Source organism: Protobothrops mucrosquamatus, unplaced genomic scaffold (genome assembly GCF_001527695.2).
Source record: "Protobothrops mucrosquamatus isolate PMUCROS unplaced genomic scaffold, P.Mucros_1.0 scaffold1802, whole genome shotgun sequence".
In the NCBI taxonomy this organism is placed as follows: domain Eukaryota; kingdom Metazoa; phylum Chordata; class Lepidosauria; order Squamata; family Viperidae; genus Protobothrops; species Protobothrops mucrosquamatus.
Window position 1 is genome coordinate 324,017 of NW_015387939.1, and position 12,071 is coordinate 336,087.

General features: G+C 34.4%; 1 protein-coding gene across 1 annotated transcript in view; it reads left to right on the plus strand.

Annotated features, from left to right (window-relative positions):
• Positions 1 to 8,837, plus strand: part of LOC107294019 (cAMP-dependent protein kinase catalytic subunit beta) — a 51,389-nt gene extending 42,552 nt beyond the window's left edge. Inside the window, exons 10-11 of the mRNA XM_029285518.1 lie at positions 2,642 to 2,806; positions 5,795 to 8,837. Of these exons, the coding sequence (XP_029141351.1) occupies positions 2,642 to 2,806; positions 5,795 to 5,920 (291 nt within the window). The 3' untranslated portion in view covers positions 5,921 to 8,837. The remainder of the gene's footprint in view (positions 1 to 2,641; positions 2,807 to 5,794) is intronic.
• Positions 8,838 to 12,071: the final 3,234 nt, after the last annotated feature.

The following is a 12,071-nucleotide window of genomic DNA, read 5'->3' on the forward strand; positions in this document are numbered from 1 at the left end:
AGAAGCATTGTTTCAGGAAAATCAAAGATATTATTACCTACTAAATACCATTACAACCCCTTATAAGTTGATTTGGTATTAGAAGAACTTATATAATCTGGATCAGAAATCTGTTTGGCATAGATAAGAGTTAAAGAAGAACATTATATTTTATACACACAGACAAATCATTGTCCAAACTGTGATGTGTATTTGCTTTGGAATATCTCGGGATTCAGTGAAAGAATACAGTAGAGACCGCCAGCGTTTTAAATGTAATATTTTTTCTATTCTAAAATAATTTGAGAAGATTATTATTTTTATTTGTTCATTTAATGAAGCAAGATACGGGTGTTACTATAAAAAAAGTGTGCAGCACACATGTGACCCTTGCTGGAAAACAACTCCTCTTTCAGTCATATAGAACATGATGTCATGATGAAGAATTTTCCATCTTTGTAGTGAAGGGATGCATATCTGACTTGACCAAGCTCAAAGCCAGATTCAGTGGCTTAAGAAAACTGTGTGACTCAGAGAGCAAAATGAGATTCCCTCTGAAGTGTACATAAAAACAGATAGTCAGCTCTCTCTCTCTCTCTCTCTCTCTCTCTCTCTCTCTCTCTCTCTCTCTCTCTCTCACACACACACACACACACACACACACACACACACACACACTAGTGCAAAAGCCAGGCAGGAGAGGGAGAGAGATGAAGTGACACTAGCAGTCTGCTGAGCCTTGAATTTGCTGCCTTTCTGTTCATATAATGTTAGGGAAGAAACGTCGTGTCTCATATTTTGCTGCACCTGCTTTTTGCTATTGGATAGTTCTGACAAGGACAATACATTCTTTGCAAATGATGGGGAAGAAGAACTTCTGACTCACACAAGGGTGACTGTAGCGCTTCTATGCTATTCCTTAAATTAATCTGATCTTTTTTTCCTGTGAGCCTGGAAAACAAAATAAAACAAAACAAAAAAAGGAAGTACTACTGCTTTAAGGGACGTATTAACTTCGGTGACTAGATTTGCTTAAAACAGTGGCACTTTTTTTCCTGAATCGCATTGTATGTATGGCATAGTGCATTTATTTGCAATGTTCTTCTCTACCTTTGTGTGATACAGAGGCCTTCATGGAAATACTGCTTCATGGGGCTCTTGCTCGGTTTGAACAGGAACCAAACATTTGAAAAGATGCAGTACTCCCAGTGAGAGTGTGATTATTTGTGGCTTGACTATGCTCTTGATTTTTGACATTTCCTTCCTTTTTCCTCTGACGTTCAAATTTTTCTCCAGTTTGTACAAACTAACTTTCATTGATCATTATTAATCTGTCTTGTGTCTCTTTCAGAATACAGTTGTATTACTTGTGCCATTTCACCACCACTGCCCTAGATTAGGTTTCATTTGGAATTAAGTTCTGTCTTCATTCTTCTGTTCAGTTACTTGTTGGTGTTAGGAATGGATTATAATTATGTACACAGTGTTCTATTTAACTACATTCCTTTTGTTACTATGAGTTTCTAATGTGTTTATATTGTGTATAAATGTTATGTGACATAAAAAGGAACCTGTGAGTGATGTAACAGGCATACCTTTACTGTGAATAAAAGGGACTAAGGTTTAACACATGATTCTTTACATGAAATCAGTTCATGCTGAGGGCAAAGCTCATAGTAAATGATGTAAAGACAACTATTGTTTCATATTAGCAAGCGTATCTCTGGGCTTCTTCTGACAAAAAGTAGAGTATTTACAAGAAAAATAATTTTCTGATTGGAATAGAGTTGAATCATTCTTCCTCCAGACTCCCCCACAAAATAGGGATTATTGGGGGGAAGCAATAACAGAATTAAATCCCTGGGAAAATAAAATAATGAATCTATTAAAGTTCTATTGCTGTTCTCACCCTCTTTCCCCACACACAAATCGGCTTTGATAGAACACTATATCTGTCTCTGGAGTAGCAGACCTCTAAAAAAACATTCTGTGCCATCTGATACTCATAAATTGCCCGTGGAACAATTGGAAAGCTTAGGAAACCCGTGTACAGGTAGTCCTCGAGTTTCGACCACAATTGAGCCCAAAATTCATGTTGCTAAGTGAAACATTTGTTGAGTGAGTTTTGCCCCATTTTACGACTTTTCTTGCCACAGTTGTTAAGTGAATCATTGCATTTGTGAACTTAGTAACATGGTAGTTAAGTGAATCTGGACTGCCCATTGACTATCTTTGTCAGGAAGTCACAAAAGCTGATCACATGACCACGGGACACTGCAACTGTCATAAATATGAACCAATTGCCAAGCGTCTGATTTTGATCACATGACCATGGGGAAGTTGCAACAGTCAGGTGGAAAATAGCCATAAGTTACTTTTTTCAATGTAGTTGTAACTTTGAATGATCACTAAATGAACTGTTGTAACTCGAGGACTATCTGTATTACCCAAAATCTCTAAAGAAATCCTATGAAAGAAAACCTAGATCTGTTTGGATTTTGATAGGCTTTATCTCCACTGGAAATATTCAGTAGTATAAAAATATCCAATATTGGCATTTGGATTTACACCATACATCCCTAACTCAGATGTCATATCTGTCCTCTTTTTCAAATAACAGCATATATATTGCTACAGTTAATTTATTGGATATATTTTGTAGGTACGTTTCCCGTCGCATTTCAGTTCAGATCTTAAGGATCTATTAAGAAATTTACTCCAGGTAGATTTGACCAAGCGGTATGGAAATCTCAAGAATGGAGTAAATGACATTAAAAACCACAAATGGTTTGCCACTACAGATTGGATTGCCATTTACCAGAGAAAAGTAAGTTTGTGTTTCTTTAAAAGGAATTTTTTTATTTTTTATTTAAGGTGGCCTATATCCGCTTTTACCTTTAAAACACAGAGAATATTTCCAAAGTATTCTGTGCCTTAGAATCATAAGATTAGAATCAGCAGGTTCCTGAATCAGTCCATCTTGACTCTGTTCAAAAACAGAAAGGTTCCTTCCTGTCTTAATTGTAGAAATCTCTACTTGCTTCTTGATATCACATGATTTCCAGTACAGCTGTATTCTTCTTTTATTAGCTTCTCTGAAATACTGCTCCACATTTACAGATAATGTGTATTCTTCTTCACCTAAGTAACAGGGAGACAAAGATGATTCCTAATCTAACTCCCACTAATGCAGAAGTGAAATATTTACTAGTATTTTGTATCAGAAAAATTATCCTTTTTTCTCTAAAATATTTTGGGAATCTTTAACTTTCTTAACTTATAATTCTTTTTTAAATTACTTTGAGAAATTATATTTCTTGATCTTTTGTACGCTAAGCATTTCTAATAGTCATATGATCGTTTCAAAGTTCATAGGCATGCTATTTTACAAAACATTATTTAAAAGCCAAATCCGATACAAAATAATGTATAAAAAGAAGCTCATTACAGGATTATGCAATGTGACAGTACAGCATAGTTGTAATAAATAATGTATTAATTATTTCAAGACAGGCTACAAATAATACTTGGGGTTTTATTTTATTTTGAAGGGAAAATTCTTAAATATAACTTTTATCAAAGAATGGAAACATTCTTATCTCTACTCTAAATTGTTTGTTTCAAGGGAGGTTTTCTATATTTCTATTCTTCTCTATTGAATATCAGAATGTATTTCATTAGTCTTCTATCCCAAATCATTCCCAAAAAACAAACTGTGAACAGCAGGAGTATATCAAACTATAAAAAGTTTAATAACATAAAACATAAAACAAAACTACACCAAGCTTTCGTCGGACTCCTTCCGACTTCGTCAGGGTTACGTGCCAGTCCATGAGAGAAGTTGGAAGGAGTCCGACGAAAGCTTGGTGTAGTTTTGTTTTATGTTTTATGTTATTAAACTTTTTATAGTTTGATATACTCCTGGTGTTCACAGTTTGTTCACAGTTTGTTTTTGGGAAGATGATTACACCCAGGAGTCACTGTTTTAGTTTTAATGTTATTAGAAATATATATATATGTTTTCTGAGGTTTTCGCGGGTGTTTGTATGTAGGTCTTTAGTTATTCGGGTTTTGAGGGCGCATCTTAATTTGCATGGAACCTGACGTTTCGACGAAGTCACATTCGTCATCTTCAGGCTGGTGTCTTCAGCTTCGTGCTTCTAAGAGCACGAAGCTGAAGACACCAGCCTGAAGATGACGAATGTGACTTCGTCGAAACGTCGCCAAGGTACGTTTAATTCTACGCGGGAGAAAACCCGAATAACTAAAGACCTACATATATATATATATATATATATATATATATATATATATATATATATATATATATATATATATTCTGAAATACATATATTACATATTAAAATATTTCAGAATTGTGTTTATGCCTATGGGGGACCCTGAAATAAATATTTTTTTTAAAAAAATAAGTTGGCATTACCTTTGGAAACCCAGTGTCAAAATATGTCTTATACAGTTGGCTTATTTATTTCCAATATTTGGGAAATGTACTATAAGAGAATTTGATTATATAGTTAATCCTTAACATTAGACCAAGAGTACACATTTATTTTCTTCTTCTGTTTTTTGTTTGTTTGTTTGTTTTTTAGTCACAGGGCAGTCCCGACCTTTGAATTAGACATAGAGAGTCACAATCCCCAAGTAAGCAGGATTAGAACAATCCTGGATTTCATTTACTTTGAATTTAGTTCAGTAACAATATATTCTGTTACAACATTTGGCAACCTTGCTGAACTCTTAGAGTCAACAGTTGGGTATACCTGTAGTAAACTATAGGATGCATGGAGGGGAAATCCATATATGGCAACATTTAAATTAGCCTCTCTTATTTATCTTATTATCAGGATCCATTTTGTGCAGATGCAAGTTTGATGAGGTAGTGTTTACTTGTGTGAGGTTTTATATTTTTGTAGTTACCCTGTGCATTAGTCTGTGCATTCATAAAAAGACTTGAGTTTCTATAATAATTGTCTTACGTGAATGAATTTTAAGCTAAATGTGTTCAGCTTTCTTAAATTAATATTCATTTTTTCCACAAAGCAGTCTTTTCTGCAGATCTTATTTGAATCTACTTTGTTAGCCATTTTAGACTCATAAAAATCACTTTTTCTTTTTAACACAGTTGTAAATAACGAACACGAATGCAGCATTTCAACAGTAAAACCAATAAACAATGATTGATTGTAAACAGATCATATGACTTGAGCATTTGTTGAGATGCTACAAATTATTTTTCAAATGATCCAAAAAATTCTGCATCATTTATCCCTCTCAGCCATGTATTTCTGTTTCATTTGTTTCTTGAATTTTCCTTTTGCATTCGTTGGCTTTGAAGGTTATGATTTTTTAAGACTTTATGCAGTGTTCAATTATTTCACCTTTTCAGTGCACTCCACTGTCCTGCTAACCTGGTTTTCAATACCACCCTGTTTCTTCCATATATACATTTTTGAAGGATTGGGAAAGGGGTGTTTGATAAATGGCACTTTAGTTCTTTCAGTATTTTGGACCTTGTTTTGTTCTAGTTTTCTGTACTATATTTTGACTCAGTTTTGCTACATTAATTTTGTTATTTTGGCAGTTTCCTGATCTGTGTAGCTCCTTAATTCACACAGTGGGTGACACAATGTATTTATATTTGTTCTTTTGGGTATTTTCATTCCCTGTCAAATAGTCCTTGTAATGATTGTTTTTGAAGGCTTTGTTTGTTTGTTTTTAATTCCCACAGTCTTAGTATTTAATTCCTTCAGATTAGCAATTAACAACTGTTCATGCTTTTTTTTAAATTATATAGGTAGAAGCTCCATTCATACCAAAATGTCGAGGCCCGGGAGATACCAGCAACTTTGATGACTATGAGGAAGAAGATATCCGTGTTTCTCTAACAGAGAAATGTGCAAAAGAATTTGCTGATTTTTAGTACTTGTTGGAGGATAAGAGGACATCAGGGCTCATACTGGGGTCTTTGCACTCTGTTAACTCATGAAGTGGAGCTGAGACCATCATATGTCAAAACAATTACCTAGTTACTTCATTCCACAAAGCTGACTGAGGTCTTTATTGCCATCTTCCATGTGTGCAGGTTGCACCAACCCTTATAACTAGGCACAATTAAGCAAGCACGGTTTGTGCTGTTACACAGAATATAGACCACTTTTCCTATTTACCTTTTGGTTTCTATTGTTTCCTTTGTTTTCTGTGTATTGTTAATTTCTCCTCTTTTCTCTGACCCACTTTTTTAAAATGAAGTAGCCTTTTACTCAAGAATGCTCCATTTTATTTTGAATAATGTATGTGTATGAATGAAACTGAAGGTGTTTGGGCTAATACGAGTTGGACTGAAGTGGAAGGTAAATGTTGCTTCTAGTTTGTGCTGGCCAATCCTTCTGTGTCCATCTTTGTGCGTGAGGCTACAGTTCATAGGGGTTTCTTTTAGTAGTATTTTTTTTGTTTATTTTGGTAACACAATCTAAACCTAGCCAACTACATTAGCATTTTGAAAGTAGTATTTATCACCATATGCTAATTGATTTAAGGATCTCTTCCTGGAGACTGACCAAACCTATTTTCAAAATTGGAAAATTTGTGTAGGGTACAGTAGCTAGGCCTGTGCCTTGGTTTTTACATTGCTGGCAGTTCTCTCTGCCTCATAGTTTGTGTTATTCTCCTAGGCAGTAGGTTAATATGCTATAAGTGTACTGTGCCATAAGTAGCACAGTCTCAGTAAACAGGAACAATTCTATCCAGTCTGGGCTTTGGACCATATTTAATCATGTTTAGTAACTTGCATATAAAGAATTGACTATTTAAATAGGTTTTAAACACCTTAAAGCCTGGAACTTGTAAAAGATTTGGTCAGTATTGTCAAGAGACTAGGACTGATTTTTAGTAACGTCAGTGGGGCTCCTGAAGTATTTCACATTTCAACCCTTTTTTTATTGAAGGGGGTGAAAGCATCTTTTTTATCTCTTTAGCTATGAGAATAAATGGTTTAGCAAATTGAAAATTTAGTATTAAAATATTGATAAGTTGCTAGATAAACCTGGTATTTCTGTTAGCTGTGAAGAATAAAAGAAACAAATGCCAAGTTTTTATTCTGGTATACTATATTAGTAAATTCAAGGATGGAATGCTGCTCCAATCATGGTTTCTATCGGCAGCAATTCATTCATATAGAAAAGAGACAACGTTGGAAACTGCCACCATCTGTGATGTGGTGTCTTCATTTCTAACATATTTTTCTTTTGGTGAAATGAAATTTATGGTTGCACAAAGAATTGAGTGGGTTGAATTAAGTTTCATATAATCTCATCAACTGACCTGTATAGTTATTGCTGCCATGTGCTTGCTTCCAGCACTTTTTCAGACTTCTGTTTCAGTGTTTTTAATGATCAGTAGCTCAGCACATGTCCTTGTGGTTTTAAATGTATCCATGCAGTTTTTAGTTAGGCACTTACTTTTCTGATTTATCTCAAGAGAGCCTGTCTTAAGATGGCACATCAATACACTTAGGCTCATGTTTTATGTTCAATTTACGCGTCTATAAGAATGAAGGATTATTCTACTGAATTGATCTAAATTGCTAGGTAATCAATGGGTTCTCTAATACCAATAATGTAAGATAATTGGCATTATTTCCTTTTAAACTCTGTGACACTCCTTTAATGAAAACCTCTATAGACATTTTTCAGTCTAGAATAAGATGAATCATACAATCTTCTGCACATCTTTAAGTTGTCAGGCAGTTTTGCTAATCATTGTTAGTTGTTTGCCATCTTTGTCCACTACTGTCTGTCTACGTGCAAGAGGATGCCTATGAAAATCTGCAGTAGCAAATTTTATGTAATATATTGTCACATTAATAAATAAAACAATTATTTGTATGAAAAGGGTTAGGTTTTTTTTTTATTTCATCTAGACAGAGGACATGCTGTTGTATGCTAGCTGTATCCAATAAATTCATTAATTTGTTCATGGATTTTAGTAAATGCTGCAGATCATTTTTTTAAAATTCTGGTATGAATTTTAGCCAATAGTTTAATTGGGTAACTTTTAAGTATGTGTAAGTGTGAGGCTTCATTCTGGATGTCCATGGAATGGATTCTAGCATGCTTAAGTTCTCAATTTTAGATGGACAATTTTGAAACACCCTTTTCATTCTTTTGATTTATGCTTCTTTAAATATTTTACATTGTCAGGAATAAACAGTAAACATAAATAATAATAAGGGAGTAATAGATTGAAACAGAAAGGGGTTGGGCAAAATATAAGGAAGTTGCTATTCACAGTGCATGAAAACACATTTTTCAGCATGCTGTTTTCCAGATATGTCAACAATCACTCCCTGCCAGCACTGGACATGCTGAAAAAATAAGGGAATTTCTGTCCAACACATCTGGAGGGCAGCAAGAAGACTGTGTTGAAGTACACATTTGGCATTGTGCTAAATGGTCCTATCATTTTAAATATACAAAAGCCACAAGAAGATAAAGATGCCTCTGTCTAATTTCAAAAACAGAAAAACCTTTTCCATCATATGAAATACTGTATATTTGACAGTAGAGACTTGTTAATTTTACACAATTTGAGGAATTAAGTGTTGGACTGTATGGTATCTTTTAACTGTACTCTAGCTGTATGTAACTCATTTTCAACATAAAAAAATGTATCTCATTAAGTAAATTGCTTCTCTTTTTTTTCAGCTGCATTAAAACCCTTATTTTTAAAATCCTTTAAGTATTTACTGATTTCTTTGAAAATAATTAGTTTGTTACAATAGTGTGCAATACAGTAAAAGTTTATATACAGAACTGCAAATTAAATTATGTACAACACTGCATAAAGACTGCGCTGCTTTTTTATGAGGTAGTATATCCCATTGTGCATTGTCCTTTGCCATGGCTGGCTGGGGAATTCTGGGAATTGAAGTCCACACATCTTAGAATTGTCAAGGTTGAAAACATTAGTTTGTAATCTTCCAAACTGGCACTGGACTTGTGTAAGCATAGAAGTGGGAGTATATAAAATTTAAAGTGCAAAGAAATCATGGTTTATTACAATTGTCTGCTGCATGATTCACACATCTCCCAATAACAGAAATATATTGCCAAAAGGAGAAAGATGGTAAAAACTGATTTATTATGTTCTGTGACTACAGAGACGGTTTCCCAATCATCCTTGACTAACATTAGAAAGAATGCAAGGACAATTGATCTATATTATATCTCTGGGACCATAAGAAATATAATATACTTGCCATTTAATTGAGGTGTGCTTTTTTATGGGGAGGGGGGAGAGCTTTTTCTGGATATTTCTCAATTGATTCAAGCTATTTTTATCAGAACAATTCCAAATTGTCTTGCTTCCCTCCCCCCCCCCAATTTTTTTCCCCCTTGCAGATATATTTTCTCTTAGAAGTTAAGGAGGTTTTCCTTTATCAGATACCAGAGGTAGTTTTCCTGATATTCCAGGGAAAGGAGCTCCTACTAAGTTTATTCAACTCCTGCATATACACACATATTAATTAATATTAATCCAATTCCAGAAAGTGCTAGTGGATTTGTTTTACAATTTTTTTACCTTTCACAAACATTGTTCTAGTTGGTATCAACAGGCCTACACAGCAAAGAGTTTCTTTATATTCAGCATACCTATCATATCCTCCACTTCCATCTGCAGGAGATGTTCTGGATTGTGATTGCACAATGCAGATTCTACCATGTATTTATTAGTATCTGATCTGAGGATGCATTTCAGGAATCCCAGTGCTTATGTTATGACATCACAACATGCATTTAATCTTTGTGCCATCTTGGTTTGCAGCTTACTTAGATGGATTACGTTTTGACAAAGACATACAGGTACCAATCTTAGGAGGAATCTCTCTTGGAACATTGAGATTTTTAGAAAATATTGGGGCGTATATCTCAAGGGGGAAACAGGTCAGGTAACAAAATGTCTATAATAAATAAACTACATTTTTCTTATCTCATTCACTTTAATTAATCCCATATCACTCAATCCATTTTTTTTCTTTTATTTAGTTTTCAAACTAGGAAGTTCTGGGGAGTTTGTTTAAGGAATAACTTTAGCAAAGTCAGCAAGTGTCATCCTAACATAATCACAAGACAAAGATTGCGTAATAAGTAGAAGCATTAAAGTTCTTTCTTTCTGCTTGTATATGTGTGTACAAATATAATCTACCCTTATAGTGCCTAATCTAAATTACAGAAATGCTAGAAGGACTTTATGCATATGCAAAGGAATGCTGCATGTGTTTGCCTATCAGCAGGTCCTACTGAGTTTAGTGGACCTTGTACAGTGTAGTTACAACCATTGAATTACACTGCCTCTCTGAGATGCTATGTATATCTATTGTTATCTTTTAAGGGACATTTTCAGCAGCCTCTATCTTCTCACCATTTAGATCTCTTGTTTCTTCCTACTTCTTGACAACATTTTTATAGATAGGTAGGTAGAGATTTTATGTATTTATTTTATAGATTCAGGAAGAGAAGAACCAAACAAAAGCTGAACATTTGTCCTAATTCTGTGCACAGATTTGGAAAAGAGATGGTGCCTTAAAATGAAACATACAAGGTTAATTATGCTTTTTCCTTAACTATAATTCAATAGGAGTGGGAATAAAACACACATCTAAAAATAAAAAACCTGCCAGGAACTAAATAAAACTCAGGGAATTCCCCATATTTGACTGGAGTTTCCATTCAGATAATAAAGGTCCAATAAGCCTTACGTTCTGCTAAGGAGGCCTAGTGTTAATTTCCTCAGGGCCATTGATTTGTCAGAATGATCTAGGGCAGAGTTGGCAGAAGAGTCTGGAGGTTTTCAAATTAGAATTAGGAGAAGGGAAAACCAGGTTCAATCCCACCTCACACAATGCTGAAGAGGGCTGGCATGAGTCATCTCTTAAAGCGTTGTTATGCGATAAAAATGAGTGATATATATGTACAAAGAAATCCATGACAGCCATAAACAGTAGTAGTAGTAGATATCTTGATGACTACTGATTTGTATTTCAAGGAGAACCTGAATCCCACACACATTGTCATAGCAACAGTCAAGCTATTTATCTCACTCCCACCACCCCCAAACTTAAGATCACAGAAAGACTAAGATAAAGAAAGAAAAACAGGCGAGTAGATTAGTATGTGAAAGAAGTGAGAGTCCCTTTCCATCAGAAAACAGGAGCTGTAATCTTCGCTAATCAATTGCATCCACAGGGGAAGTCAAAAAAGTCAAGATAACAGGAGTAACCTACACCTTTTCTATATGTACTGAGTTTACATACTTGTACAAAGAGACAAGGCTTTAATAGCACAGTTATGACTACCATCTTGAATTTTCTGGGCCTCCTGCAGATGTCCCCATTGCTAACTATAGAAAACTAAATTTAGAACTTGAATAAATAGTTAAACTGCAAGTATTACACTTGACAACAAAAAAGGCTTTTTTGATCCTTGGGAGTTACGAACAAAAACTGGGCTAATAAGAAACGAAACAAACACTATTTGTTGGAGTAAAAATAATGCCAGGTACCATCTAACAATAAATAATTTTTATAAGAGCTTAGATGTGAGCAGAGCAATTTCTAAAACACATCTAATTTTTGCTCAGAATGAAATCCTAAACAAAGGTTCTATTGTAAATTATAACCAGGAAACCTTCACAAGTGATAGTGTCCAGTGTCTACTTATAATATCCAGTGAAGGAGTGCTAACTTTTGCTTCCCCTGGAGAGTTTGAACTATTTGCTATGTAAGGCTATTCTTACTTAGGAGCAAATCCTTCTAAAGGAATATGCAGAGAATAGGGAACTTAAATCACGATTACTCCACACTAAAGCTTTTTTGTTCCACAAAGAAACATAATTTAAAAGAAATATAGAATAAAATGAGTATTTATTTAAAAATCAAATACTTATTTAAAAGTTTTATTTCTAGCTATGTGAAGTAGGATTCGGATGAATTTAGTCCTCTGCAATATTTTGGAAGGAACTCATGTGTATTAGGACAAATTAAGTACGGTAGCTTACTACAGGGTTTTTTAAAC